The sequence below is a fragment of the Pteropus vampyrus genome, unplaced genomic scaffold (genome assembly GCF_000151845.1).
Source record: "Pteropus vampyrus isolate Shadow unplaced genomic scaffold, Pvam_2.0 Scaffold30, whole genome shotgun sequence".
Classification (NCBI taxonomy): domain Eukaryota; kingdom Metazoa; phylum Chordata; class Mammalia; order Chiroptera; family Pteropodidae; genus Pteropus; species Pteropus vampyrus.
The window spans coordinates 8517561-8532926 of NW_011888811.1; the positions used below are offsets into that span (position 1 = coordinate 8517561).

Sequence of the window (15366 nt, forward strand, 5' to 3'; positions counted from 1 at the left end):
TGTGAGGAAAGGTACTCTGTTTAAAATGAATCTTCAGCGGGAATGTACGTCATAACGGAGGAAGAGAGTTGCTGGTGATTTATTTTATTCTTTTCAGGTTTTCAAGCAAATTGAGGAGAAAAAAGGGGGCTTAATTTCTTCTCCTAAAAAGTATAACAAAAATCTGAATATAATTGTCTGCTTTTAATTCAGAGAGCACCTCCATGCATATGATTCAAATGGCTCAGGAAGCTATAAATCTGACAAATTATTCACTCCTTTGTTGTGTGACCTGAGTCAATGTCCATGGGATACAGTCCCTCCAATACTCAGGGACACAGTGTCGACAGCCTGCCCTTAACGTCAGCTGGGGAGGCGAGTGGCAGTGGCTGTGTGTTTGTGTGTGGCCCCAGACCTCCCGTATGTTACTGGTGAGGAAGAAAACCCCACGGCACTCTGATATGCTGTGAGGTGTTGTGGAGAAAAGGCTATGATAATGAGCTTTCCAAGTCAGACAGGCAGGGTTCTGTGGCCCAGTTCTGTCCTTATTTGGGTGTCTCCTTAAGCGAGGTCTTCGCTGCTCTGAGCCTCAGATCCCCCATTTGTGATAGGGGCATGGTGAAGATGAGAATAAACTCACAGGTTTGTTGAGGGCTGCAGGAGTTCATGAGGTTAACCACGGAAGGCCCTGAACATGGCCGATAGTGAGCGACTGAAAAGTGGTGTACCTGGGAGTGTGAATGGGGGCGCTGAAGGGGATATCCGCCTTACTTTTCAGGAGATCATTCTGAAGAGAGCGGCTGACATCGCAGAGGCCCTGTACAGTGTCCCTCGCAACCACAGCCAGCTCCCGGCCCTCACTAACACTTCGGTCCACGCAGGGATGATGGGCGTGAATTCCTTCAGTGGACAGCTGGCTGTCAATGTCTCTGAGGCGTCGCAGGCCACCAATCAGGGTCAGGAGCCTGCCTTTCTCCTTCCTTATTTCCCTGTCTTTTCCCAGACTCAACCTATCTCCAACCCCCATTTATTTGGCACAAAACAATTTTTGTTTCATTTTTTTTTTTTCAAAAGAAGAGATTCCTAGTTTGTGTGCATCAAATACTACTGTAGAATTTTGGTGCTAGCTATTATGTCTGGTAATCTGGTGGAGGGGGCTAGAAAGGACGCACGCACTGAGCCATCTCTCCATTCGGCTTCTCACCATAAACCATGAATGACAGATCACAAAGAGGGTTGGAATTAAAAGTTCGGAGGGGCCAAAGCACATTGCCCTCACCCAGGGAACAGGAGCCTGTTAACTTCAGGGTACGTCTCTTAGATTGGGGTTTATTTCTGCTACAAAATGATAATTTATAGGCCCTGCATTGCCACTCCTCGTGGCCCTGCTAAGTATTTATGATCTCCTAAGACATGTGCCTTTTCCTCACTTCCCATTTTAATCACAGAGCCAGCGCCAACAACTCACGCACATGAATCACCGACCCCTGCCCTCTGGGACGTGGTCGGGGGGCAGGAAACAGACCCCTTCCCCTCCCCGAGTCCCCCGGGACTGCCACCCATCCAGACCCCACCCTCAACCCTGGTTTTGCCCCCACCTCTCAGGTTTCACCCGCAACTCAAGCAGCGTGTCTCCACACGGGTATGTGCCGAGCACCACCCCGCAGCAGACCAACTATAACTCCGTCACCACGAGCATGAATGGATACGGCACCGCCGCCATGTCCAATCTGGGCGGCTCCCCAACCTTCCTCAATGGCTCGGCTGCCAACTCACCCTATGCCAGTAAGTAGAGACGTGTGTCCTGCATTTCTGCACGTTTCCCCCCAAAGGACTTGGCACCCTGCTGTGTGGCCCCCGCCCCCGTGCAGGTCTCCGCAGTCCGGGGCCCCACCCTGCCAGGCACTGACCCAGGGCACGCTGATGAGGCAGCATTGTCTCCAGCAGAAACCTCCGTCCTTGCTCATCTCCTTCCCCTCAAAGCCTCCTTAACTGTCAGAACCGTGCTGCAGCCCAGAGCAGCAGTATGATGTCATCGCAGGAGTCCAAGCTTGGAGTCAGATGGAGATGCGTTTGACTCCAGCTTCTACCAGTTGCTCTGGGTGGCTCTGGGTAAGTCCTCTCCAAACTTCAGTTTCCTCATCTGTAAAATGGGGAAGCAGCTAGTACCAACCCCGTATAGTTGTGAAACTCCAGTAAAATAGTGCATGTAATGAGTCTGTCCCCGTGCCTGGCCCATGAGAGGCATTGCGATCAATCTAAGTAATAATCATAACGATGGAATGATAATACTAAGTGGCACTGGTAGAATCGCATAGTAACAACCATTTAAAACGTAAACTCTCTTTATGAATTCGACTCCTTTGATTTTTTTAATGCTTGGAATTTCCCCCTTTGTGTTTGATATATACTTTTTAAAAAACCCAACAAATGAAAAAATTACACTTTTTTTCCCCCAAAAAATCTGGTATGATAACACATACACACAGGCTCACACGCATGAACTGTTCTTTGGTGCCTGTGCCTGTCTTAAAGAAGTTTAGCTGAAAAGATCTTTTTTTTTTTTTTTTGGTATAATATTTAGATAACATGTAAAGGATCTCATTGAACTTACACATCTTTATGTGTAAGCTGTCTTGGAATGTGTCTCTATGATGTATTGATCTTCCTCAGAGGATTTTTAATGGATAACCAAGTCCACCTTGGACAGTGTGGGTGACTCTTTTGTTGTGTGAAATGTGGCCAAACTCTTAGACATCTGCAGAAAGACAGAGGTTGTGTTGTAAATGAAAGAATATTCATGATTTTGTTAAAAAAGGGTCATGGCCAAAAATACTAAAAATTATGCTGTCTTTAATAGTGAAAATGTAGAGTGTGCTAATCCTTTGCAAGAGTTTGAAAGATCATTCTTGGCCTTTGAAAGATGTTATTTCTGAAAGTAATACTTAGGGCCTTTTGCTTTCTGAATGTTTTCATGCTCAGTCTGTGCTCAATTTTTATATTTCTACTTTGTTTGGAATCAGCAGCTTTATTGAACATTTAAAATTCCCTCCAATAATCTGTTTACATTATGTCTATCTGCTCAAGAGTCAATGTTTGAGGGCAGTTTCACATTAGATTTTGATTCATGGGAAGATTGTTTCTCATAGATCTATTATTTCAGTGTTCTCCCATCTACTCGATCAGAAAATGTTTCAATCATGACCTGAAAATTAAAAGGTGGCATTGTTAATTAAATCAATAAACAAATTGCTGTATTGTAGCAGCTCAATCTCAGGGCTTGGACTGCTCTGTCTTCTCAAGCCTGTGCAGACACCAAGCGACTTCAGCCTGAGATTGCATCTGTCAGACTGCGAAACTTTGAACATTTAATTTCCATTAATTGATTTCCTCAGCGCTCACAAATATAGTATTAAATTCTCAAATAGCTTCTCAGATGGGACGGTTTTATCTGCATAAATGCAAATAAAACAATAAACACAAAGCCCAGCTGATTTGAATTTTTGCCTCCACAATATTTAATTATTCATAAACCACTCAGGTTGAAAAATCCCACACAGAATGAAAAATAAAATAAGACATTCCACTGGTGAACACACTTTCTGGTGTGGTGGCTGATAACTAATAACGTTATAACAAATGGAACTGCTTGACTATATTTCACCCCTTCCTCCGTTAACCACCCCCCCCAAACTCCCCACCTCTAAATACACATAATGATCGCATTTGCCAACGAGATTAATTGCCTTCCTCAGTGAACCAGCAGGATTTCAAGTCTACGAATATTTAAAAATCAAACCTCCAGTGCAGGAGTTTTGCAATTTAAATGGGTGTTATTATTGAGCGTATTTTCACATTTACAAATCCTAAGAGATGTATAAAAATGCTGGCCTCATTAAAAGAAAAAGTACAGTTTAGAAAATGTTTGTGAAAACTCTGAGGATGGCCGCACTGTGTTCTACTTTAGAAAGTATTCGGTGCGTGTGGATCGTGTAGTGCTGAGAACTGATTGCAAGGGGTCACTTCCCCTGATGGCAATTGCTCCCTGTGACTGATTTGATTCCCACTTCCTTAACTTTCTAAAGTCAATAGGCCAAGGGTAAGGCCACCTAAACAGCAATTAGGACTCTGGTAGGCTCATGGGAAGGCGGCCTTTTCTCCAGCTGTTTCCTCTGCAGGGTAGAGCACTGAATTTGGGTTTGGTTCATGGCTTCACCATATGGTACCTATGGCCCTTGGGCAAGTCACTCAACTATTTTCTGAGTTTCAGCTTGCTCAGTTTGCTCAGGTATATAAAGGAGATAATAAACCCCGACTTAAGCTTGTTCGGCCAGTGACATAAGATGAAAAACATGTGAAGAGTCTTGTGAATGATAAAGCAATATATATTGTTTATAACATAATGTGGACAATAATATAGTAGAAGGAAGTACCTAGAATTTGAATTAAGTGCCTGGGAATCATTGGACAGCATTCATACTTTTCCCCAGGAGACGGCGGAGATAGAAGGTGAGTGGATGAAAATACTAGTCTTGAGCATAGAGGATTTAATGTGTGCAAAGTCTGTCTCCTAAAGTAACAGAGAGATTATTAGCCAAAGAAGAAAGGCCAGGTTGAGAGCACCATGGTTGGTAGAGAAGGTGCATCTACTGTACTCTTTCCTTTCCCCAAGCAGCCAGATACTTTCTCTCTCTGACCTGCCAAAGTTAATTCTTCCATCTTTGATAATCCACATCCCCGCTACTACCAGACCATGAGTATTTATCTAAGGCTCCTATCCTATTGCTTATTAATTCATGAATATTTATGTACTGCACCATGTAGGATATAAAGAATCTGGGACTTTGACTTGTGGTTCTGCATTAGTCACAAATGTTGCATGTGGCATTCTATTTAGCCGCCCTGCCTCCTACCTACAAGTATCTGTGTCGTGGGGCATTAAGGTACAATCATATCTTTAAGGAACGCACAGCCTCATAGAGAGAAGGGGACACTTACACACCACCGTGTGCCAGGGGCTTCAGTTGGAATCCTGGCATTGCCTTTAATCTCCCTTCTTCCTCACACCTCTCATTCCATCAGTGACCATGGCCTTGCAGGCCACCCTCCTCCTAACTATTGTATCTTCAGCCCCTAATGTTAGGTTAGGCCCCACCTGGGATGCTTCCTCTGACACCTCCTCTATGAAGCCTTCTCTGGTTTCCTTTTTCTGCCTCCGCAGTCAGCTATGCTCACCTTTGTTGGTATTTTGTGCTATTTTACCCCTTACTAAAATTCAGGCACTTTGTTTCCTGGCCTGGGACACCCCGGTGTCTAACACGCTCTTGGCACATAGTAGGCCCACAACAGGCAAGATCACCACCAACAAAAGGCAGCACGCGCCAAGTATCAAATGATGAAAGTGGCCAAGATCCTGAGAGTCCAGGGAGGGCTCATGCTGGAAGAGCGGCCCGAGCAGGGAGGCCAGGGCGAGGGCCAGGTCTGAGCCACCTTGCCTCAGGACGCCAGGAGAGGTGCTGATTTCTGCTTTCCCATTGCCCCTCCCAGTCGTGCCATCCAGCCCCACCATGGCCTCCTCCACAAGCCTCCCCTCCAACTGCAGCAGCTCCTCGGGCATCTTCTCCTTCTCACCAGCCAACATGGTCTCAGCCGTGAAACAGAAGAGTGCTTTTGCACCAGTCGTCAGACCCCAGGCCTCCCCGCCTCCCACCTGCACCAGCACCAATGGGAACAGCCTGCAAGGTAAGCCCCAGGCCCCACCAGGCCAACCAGATGCCCTGGCTTCACCCTCCTAGGGCCTGAAGCTGATGCGTCACTGCTACCGAGGGGGTCAGCCTTGGGCTTGCCTGCTTCTCTCTGCCCTCATCTCTTCTGCTCTTTTGTGCTCACTCTCCTCGGCCCTGGCTCCTGGCCCTACACATCCGTCCTCTGCTCGAGTTCCTAAGCCGTCCTCTTGCCAACTCCAGCAATTCTGCTCCGGCCCGGGATTTGCTTGAGAATGCTGTTTCCGCTTACTAATGCCACCGTTTCTCTTTTCTCCCCTCTCATTCCCTGTGGTCGCCATACTCAGACCAGTCTTTTGTGGACTCTAGCAAGTTCTCCACTGCAGGGTCTCTCCCGGGACTGGCCTTCTCCTGAAGTAGGTCACTCAGCCTTCCCTTTCTGTTGCCTGTGTCAGAGTGAACGTGTGTGGGGCTGCTAATGGGGGAGGGGGTGAGCCACAGCGTGAGCAGAGCCTCGAGGTTATAGCTTCATAGACCAAAGGCCCAAGACTTACTACTGGGAAGTGGAAATCCCACAACACCACAAGTGTATTCTGGTTCATAGTAAAAGTGTTCAGTCTTTTCCCCATCATGGAATATAGAAAATAATGGAGCCAGCAAGAATTGAGGTGACCTTTCAGTTCTTTGAGAAAAAGCCCCACCCTTTTCAAAATGGGTCCGGCATTTCTGACGTTTATCTTGTGTGCCAGCATTTTGTTGTGGTGTTGACCCGCATGACCTCATTCAGTCTCCCACAGCAGGGCTGTGTGATAGGTAGTCACAGGTCCTACGTTATAGATGAGAAAACTAAAGGTTAGGGAGGTGATGGAATTGCTTGGCTTCCAACAGCTGGTATGTGGCAGAAGCTGGTTTCAAACTCAGGCTCAAAAATTTATCTCCTCTTTCTAACTCCCAAGCACTTTATTACTCAGAGGAGGTAAAAAGGGCATATCCAGGATTTCTAAGGCTGCTGGCAGGGAAATAACATCGGTGAAGTAACTGCTACCCTTTTTTTGAGCACTGAAAAGGTGCTATGCTACGCAGTGAGAGTGCTTTATCTTATTTAATCCCCACATCTACCTGATTAAATATGAGAACTGTTATGATCTCCATTGTACAGGTGGTAAAATGGAAGCATATGGAGAGTAAATACCTGCCCACAGGCCTAGCAGCCAGTAAGCAGTGGTGAGGAAGGCAAACCCAGCAGGGGCTGTGCCCCTAGGCCCTGGCCTACCCAGCTTCCCATGGTGGCTTCCTTCAGTGGCTAGCACGCCTATCATCACTGCTGGAGTTCAGCCAGGGAGGTTGGAAGGGTCAGGAGGGTAGCATAGCCGCCTGGGACTTCTCAGCCCGATTTCTTCATATGTATATTTATGCCTATGAATACTCATACTCTGCATGTTGGATGCTTTACATTAATGAAAAACTTATATCGATATTCCTGAAAACCCTATGAGGTCAGTACTATTCCCATTATATAGATGGGGAAATTAAGGCCCGACTTGCTTAAGGTTGTAGAGCTAGTAATGATGGAGCCCAAATTGGATCGACGCTGTGGGACACCGGAACCTGAGATCTGCAAAGCGTTGCTCAGAAACCTGCCGGCGGGTGTGCCCAGCACAGCCAAAGCCAGGACCCGGCATGGCGTGCCCGTGCCCCTCCCGTGGACGTACGTTGGCAAAGTCATCTCCTCAGAGGGGAGAGGAAAGTAGCCTGGCTGTGGAGGCCCAGTTCGGGCAGCAGGATTCACGATAGGAAATGCCTATGCCCACAAAGGGCAGCCCCCCACTCATGTGATCTGACTTTTTCAGCTAAAAGTCATGCTTTGTCACCCTCACTACACCACAGCTGGCAAACTAGGGATATGATGCTTAAGCGAACATAACGAATGTATAACGTGTTTAAATAAGGATAAAACATAGGGAAAGTGGAAATCTGCTATATCTGAGCTGCCAGTCACAACCTTTGCTGAACACAGAGTTGACGTCAGGAGTTTGTGACCAATGGGTTTTGTGACCAGCAGCCGAGGGGTGGTACTTGAGATGGAAAGAAGGCCAGTGGCTCTTGGAAGGTCAGCCGCTGTATCAGAGGCCGACAGTGACTTAAGTGGGCAGCCCTTCTGTGAGGCTGTCTTTCCATGACATGTGCACAAAGGAGGGAGCCGGAAGGGACTGAAAATAGGGGCCAGGCTGAGATTTTAGAACCTCCTGGATTTAGGGAACATCTGGTGGTGTAGGGGTGTGTGTGCTTGTGTGTGTGTTTAAGTAATCATGAAATGGCTTCAAGACAGAGACGCATACAAAGTTTGGGCACTTGTCATCCCCAGGGCATTTCTAACCCAAGTCCACAGACTCTAAAAGCACCGAGACTGTCCCCCGCTTCTGGTTACCAGCCAGGTCTCCACCTGTCCGTCACACTCCTAAGACACAGCTGCACAGCATGGAGGGTGTGGAGACCAACTCAGGAACACACTTTATCTGGATTTGCTACTGCAGACAACATTGCCCTTTCCTGCTGATTGAACCTGTGTCCAGGAGGTTCTCTCTGGTACTTTTTGTTTTTCCAATGCTGTCACGTACCAAATGTCCCTGCTTTGGGAGATGGCAGTGGAGCAGAGAAATTAGTCGAGTTAACTGACATTTTTTTTAAGCCGTCTTCCTTCCTGCCCCAGCCCGCTGCACGCCCAGCCTCGACAGTCACCAGGCAAGGTACACAAGCATCCCACTTGGGGCTTTGGGTATCCCCTGAGAAAAGTGACGGTGTGACAGTGGGCTCCTCGACCTATAACTAAAGAGTTACTTCGGCTTCCTAAACTCCACCTCTTCTATAAAAAAGGGCACAGGCGGGCACAGAATGGGGGGCAGGAATCTCTGCAGTGCTCTGTCCTCTCCTCCTCATTACAGTGACACCTGTGTCATCCGGGCCCACCTAGTTCAGGACTGTGATCATTAAGACAGGACAAGTGACAAAGGAAGGGTTGGTTAAGCAAATTGGCCATATAAACAAGATTAGAGGTGACACATTTAGGTGGTTTAAGTGTTTTAAAGGCCTATTACCTCCAACTACCACTCTGCTAATTGTACCTCATTCTGTTTTTTTTTTGTTTGTTTGTTTTTGTTTTTTTTTTTGAAAGCCAACTCCTTAAAGACCTTGTCCTGGCATCCCTTTTTTACACTCCTCTTGTGACTGCATTCCTGGTTGTTCCCCAAGAAAAAAAGCACTGCAGTCTCACGTGATGCTGCTGATGATAGTCACAGCCACTAATAAGAGAGGGCTTGTTCCCAGCCTGGCTTCTGCATTACCTCAATCTTCCAACCACCCTTGGATGCAGGCTGTTTATTGTCCCCATTTTACATATAAAAAGACTGAGATTTATAGCCAAGATGGCTCATCCAGACTTATACAGCTAGCAAGTAGGAGGAGCCTGGGCTGAAAACTCAGGCAGATTGATGTCATGGAAGCCGCTGTGCCATATGGCCATACTATATTGAAGTCACCAGGCTAGGCCCATGTAGACTACAAAATCCTGACCTGAAAAACTTTCTCTGTATTAGAAGAATCACAACACCACAGTAAAGAAGGCAGATCTGTCTGGGAGAGGCTGGGCACCCAGCTGTGGAAGTTCAGAGGAGGGAAAGAATTAGAGAGAATTCAGAATAGTCTTATGGAGAAAGTTGACTTTGAACATGGCCTTGGATGAAGGGAAAGTAGGATTTGAGCAAAGAGAGATGGGGGGAGGGGCATATTAAGCAGAAGGATTAGGGATAACCTGAGCAGAAGGGCCATGAGCAGTATCCAGTAAGTGCTTGGCATCCTGGAGCACGGGTGCCACGGAACTAAGATTGAATAAGGAAGTCCTTACTTGGAAGTCATAGGCTCCATTATTTACACACATTTATAATCCACAGTTTCTACTGTGATTCCAACTGCCTTTCTCTCTCCCAAGGAAGCAAAAAAAAACCTTTGACAATTTACCGCATGTCTGAGAAATTTTTTAGGACAAAGCAACTCTTATCTCAGTACTTCTGGAGTCTCAAAAGATATTCTCTTAAAAAAGTTAAAAGGCTGTGGTCAAACAAATCTAGAAAATGGTGCTGAATGAATCACTGTAGTAGAGATCTGTGACACACCTAAGTTTATTTAAGGCTCTGAGACATCCTGCAGTTAAACAATAAAAGGGCTACTCCATTTAGTTTTCTAAACTTCTTTACCCACAGAACCCTTTTCCAAATGTTAAGACCATTGAACGTCCCAAGGAAAACTCTGAAAAATGAAGTTGTATTTCAGATTTAAAGAGAACAATGCAGAGAAATCTTCTTCCATCTTTCTCTAAATGGTCACACCTAGACTCCCCAGGTGTGTCTGTTTGCACAGGTCAAAGACTTGAGTCACTTAGCATGCTCATTGTTGTGGGGACATCCTCTCCCTTCTCCCAAAGCCGACGCCCCCTAGAGCATGGATTCTGTGCAATTTTAGGCCTCAGAGGACTTCATTAAATGAGAGACAACCCCAATGTCACCATGCCATTGGACCTTCCCCCAATGCAGCGATTTTAAACTCTAATCATGTCCTAGGCAGTCTCTGCAGTGAAAAATAAAAATAAAAAAAGGCCAGAGTAATTTCACGGAGACTGTACCCACACACTAGTCTTTCTGTCTCCCCACTTTGTTCAAGCTCAGGCTGGATGGCCCCACGTAGCTCTGGATGTCATGCAGTCTGGTAGTGAATCTTGTGGACTTGTCTTTTTCTCGATGCACGTGTTCGATTTGTGCAAGATCTTCCCATTTTGTTTCTGGTTGGCTCATAATTCTTACTCATGTGGTGGTTCGAGGAAGGCCACATTCCACCCTGTCACTCCAAAGTCTCCTAGCTCTGCAAAACTTTCCATTTTGTCTTATTCTTACCAAAATGTGGAAACCATATTGAAAAAGGCACTGCCTTTCAAACGCACAGCTTTCCGAGCTTCTGTCACAGGACGTGGTCACCCAGCTGCCGGAGAAGATGGCAAAGCCACCTTGGTCTTGGCAAATGTTGCTTCCTGAGAGTATCATGTCCTCATGGAAATCTTCATGGGCCCCACTTGGGCAAGTCAATGTGCCAGCAGCATTTCTGGAACATTCCAGGCTTCAAACACTCATCCCTCTCACCCACATAAGTAATCGTGAGGGTTGCAGCCCAGAGACAGGAAAAACAGCTCCCAGCAACCCCGGGAGCATCCCTGGAGTCCTGCAGTGCAGTTTATTTCCGAAGAAACCTCTGCGGAGGTGCCTAAGCTCAGAGGCCACAAACGGTGATTTTTTTTTTTTTTCTCTAAAATTCACTCCTCAGTAAAGTTCTGCATCTGGAATTTTGGAAATCGCTGGTGAGATTTAGCGAGCTATAACCCCCTGATGTAATATACAAGATTCCAGGTGTAGGTACCTATAGGCCTCCTTCTGGAAAGAGGTTCTATGGAGTCTGTTATTCTCAAAGAAGTCTGAGAGCCAGCAAAGGAAAAGAAAGCGAAGCGTGGGCACCTCCTAGACACCTTCAGATATGTTTGTTTTTAATTTTAATTATTTGCTAACTTGCACAAACTGGGCTCTTTCTTTCTTTCCTTTTTTAATCCTTATTTTTACCTTCTCTTGAAATAATTCAGAAGATCTGGTGGCTGTGGGCAGGCATTCCTGCACAGGGCAGCATTCGGTCGTAGCTGAGTCGCTGCCCACCCTAGAGAAGGCATGCCCTTGGCAGCGTCACCTCAGCCCCTTCTCAGGGAGGGCACTTTGCTCCCAGCTGGGCTCTCGGCGCACTGGAGTTTGCCACCCCTGTATTCTAGATTAAAAAAAAAAAAAGAGAGAGAGAGCTGTTAGCTACGGACTAGCACATCAGTTAGCTTTGTTTTACAACTCTTAATGTGGCCCTAGTAGAGGTTTAATTTAATTAGTCTAACACATTATGCTAGGTACCAAAACACTGCTAAGATCATTTTTTTTTCTTTTTTCTTTTTTTAAATTCAGGACATCCAAATGGGATGCTTTCAGGCCCCAACTGATAAATGTTGACTCAGCCCACTGACCAAATTAGCAGGAAGTTTGTCAGTTTTCTGCTTGGCTTTGCCTCACCACCCGATTAACCGGGTGTGTGTGCTGCAGGTGACCACCTTATAATGTCAGGCACACAGGAGATTTTGGTAGAGGTTTGGAACTCCCACCGAAAGCCCTGCTTTTAATAAGGGTGCCTGGACCCACCTGCAGCCCGGATGACAAGACCCCTAGGGAGGTGGAGCCTGCTGAGCTGTCATGATGCAAAGACCCCTCCCCCTGGCCTTTGGAGCTACAGCATCTTGAATTCTCAGGTTAAGGCTTGGTTGAAATACTGAGCTCCCTGATTCAGTTAAACCTAGGGCTCACTCGAATCTTAGGGGGACTGCATTTCCAGCTGATCCCAGATCTTTGGGGGTTTAAGTTGGTCTGCATTTGGCAAGAGACACTTCCTGTTTCTAAGAAAAATGGCTTTTGAGGGCTTAAGAAAAAGGCTCCAGGAGCTTTTGGACTGCAAAAGGGCTCTTGCAAAACAACATTTGGATGATTTACGTGTAAATGAATCAGAAACATGTGGATTAAATTTCCTTGTGAATACAGATGGGTTTAAAAATTAACGGAAAAAGTGTTTGGCAAAATACTTTTTTTTAATTGAATCTAAAATGTCAGAGGTGGGGAGAGACAAAGCAGGAGGAGAACAAGGGCCACCGGGCTCAGAGCCTCTCCTCACCTCCCGTGTCTACTGCAGGATTTGTGTTAGCTGGGGTTTGATTTTTCTTTAAATGGCACATTCTTTCAGACATGAGATTTGGGAAATGAAGAAGGACACTTCCTAGATGCAGTCATCACTGACAAGAACATTAATTTAAATTTAGAATTGCCAGGAAAAAGAAAGCAACGACTTTTTCTCTTTACCTGACAGGACCCTAAGCCATCATTGGAAGCCAAAGATGGCTGCCTCTTGCTTCTAATGTAAGCATCTCTCTCCTCTCCACCCTTATTAAAGTTGCCACACTGTTTTTTTACTTGTCTTCTAAACATCCCTTATTCCTCACACCCATCACGTGAAGTGTGCTGTATGGCATGGTGCCTATTGGATATGAGGAAACAGCTCAGAGAAGTTAAACAATTAACACATGGTCACACAGCTAGTTTAGCCACAGAAGGGATGGGTTAGAAATAATAGCAGCTAATCTCTGTTAGGCCTTTCCTAGGAGCTGAACCTGGGCCAAGCACTTCACATATGTCATTTTACTTAAATCTTCAACAACCCTCGTAATACTATGGCACTTGCAAATAGTGATGAACTGCATTTTCTAGCTGAGGAGGCAGAGGTTCAGGAGACAAAATGCTACACCCGGGGACATGGCGGGAAAAGCCGGAGGTGGAGCCAGCCTGTTGGAGCCCATGTTCTTCTGAAGACCACTCTGCGCTGCCTTCTGACTCTGAAGACTTTGAAAGATTTCTGATTACGCAAACAGCTTTCCCTTTTCTCAGGATCAAACCCCAGCTTTCCTAAGCTACAATTTTCTAGGGCCAGATTCAGACCATTCCAGAAGCCCGGGCATAACCGTGGTATAGGAGACATCCTGGAGCCTCATGCGAACCTGCCTTCTCTTCCTCCTCCATCCCTTCTCCCAGCTTCACGGGCCCCTTGGATGAGGCCTGCGGTAGCTGGCATTTGCTTTTCCCAGGTGTGAGCACCGAAATGAAGGCGCTGCTCCGATGGCTGCTCTGGGGATCGGTCTTGGAGCTAACAGCACGAAAAGAGCCACGGTGTTTTGTAGGAAGTGCTGGCAGCTGGGATGGACCAGTTTTTCATTTTATATGTTGAAAGTGAAGAAGTAGTGGGGGAGAGTGATACTGAAAACTCTCACTGTTTTGCAAGTTTGGGACTGCAACTTTCCCAGCGGTATTCAAACTATGTAACTTCCCAGTTATGTTTTAAAATTAAAATCAGATTTGGAGGGATGTTTAGGATTTTCTGTTCTGTTAAAGATACATACACAGGCTGGTATATTAATATCTTAATAAAGTACATGTATTTTTTTATACGAAAACTCATTTCAGGGAAGATGAGAGCACAGTTGTGGCTAATGGTCAACGAACATAGTGGTGTGTGGGTGTTTTTTTCCATCTCTTTCTCCCTCTTTTTTTTTTCTCAGTGAGAAGTTTGGATGAAAAACCATTGACTTTTGTCTTCTTCTTCCACAGCGATATCTGGCATGATTGTTCCTCCCATGTGAAAGAATTGCCTTGAAGAATTTTATTAATGAAGAGGTTGGATTCTGCTACAGCGAGTAATCTGATACAAGTCCCAGAGTGGAACTTTTAACTCAGGCCTTTTTAAGAGGAATCACAATAACTGCAGATTTTTAAACAAACAATATCACCGACCTTGCAAATACTGAAATTGGAAAGGATCTGCAAGTGCAGGGTGTTGGTTAAAGCTGTACCTCCCAAATGTTTGGGGGACATATTTATTCTGTGTCGAGAAAAGCAAATCCACTTTCTCTTTTCCTTTCTTTTCTTTTTTTTTAAGCTTAACTCTGCAAGCATTTGTCTTTTATAAACCGTGAAGCTGTATACAAGGGACACTATAAATAAGACTCCATGTTTTAATTTATGATGTTTTTAAAGCTGTGTAAAAGGAGAATGAAGTGGTGATATTTACAAAAAAGTTAAAAAAAAAAAAAAGAAAAAAAGAAAAAAGCTTGTATGGGACAGAATAGGAATGCCAGTTAGATTTTTTAGGAAACTAAGGGTCGGCTTTTGCGCCTTAAAGCATATCAAATGGTAGTTAGCTCAGACAGTGCATTTTCAGTATCTAACTTAACATGCCATCCCTTAGCAGTGCAAGCTTATTTATCTCTTTTGTATTGTTGTCTTAAGTAACTGTGTAAATAAATGCAGCCTGCGAAGTTAAAAAGTGATGTTAAGTGATCACATTTTTCCCTTCTACTCAAAAATCCAGTGCCTCTAGACAGATTGTTAAAACTGCATATTTAAACCTGATATCATTTTCACTTTTAATTATGTCAACTTCTTTTGAAGCCGATGGCCTCTTGAGAGCTTGGTGGCACACACACTGTGTCAGAATCTCCTTCGAGACTTCATGGAACAGGGTCCAGGCACAGAATTCCACATTATGCCCTCCAGTTATCAAGCCAAACCCCTACCTACACTCCGCCATTTACAAGTTTAAAGTTTACTCATCTTAAATGCTGACTTAATACCAATCCTCCAAAAGCTGACAAAGGCAAGATGGCAGGTTATTTCCGATTTCCCATTCAAGATAGCGCCCCATCAGTCGACCCTTACATTGTAACATAATAGATTAAAAGGATAGGTTAAGTGCTTTGGAATTAGGAATAAAAAGAAACTGGGAGAAAGGAGGAGAAGGTTGAGACTTACAAAATATAGTTTTCTGTTCTATGGGAATTTTTGCTCTCATTTTCTGGGAAGTGTTCTTAAAAATAAGAATTAATAGCAAAGATGCAGCAAAGCTATGAGGATGCATTTGCCTGATATTTTTTTTCTTTGCTGTTGTGTTTTTGTATGTAGTTATAAATACTGTAGATTTTTTCGTGATTTTTTTTTTT

The 15366-nt window shown here is 45.1% G+C and overlaps 1 protein-coding gene across 1 annotated transcript in view; it reads left to right on the forward strand.

Annotated features, from left to right (window-relative positions):
- The window catches only part of EBF1 (early B cell factor 1), a 368250-nt gene extending 353754 nt beyond the window's left edge, over positions 1-14496 (forward strand). Inside the window, exons 13-15 of the mRNA XM_023528620.1 lie at positions 1585-1764; positions 5527-5721; positions 13979-14496. Coding sequence (XP_023384388.1) covers positions 1585-1764; positions 5527-5721; positions 13979-14010 — 407 coding nt within the window. The 3' untranslated portion in view covers positions 14011-14496. The remainder of the gene's footprint in view (positions 1-1584; positions 1765-5526; positions 5722-13978) is intronic.
- Positions 14497-15366: the final 870 nt, after the last annotated feature.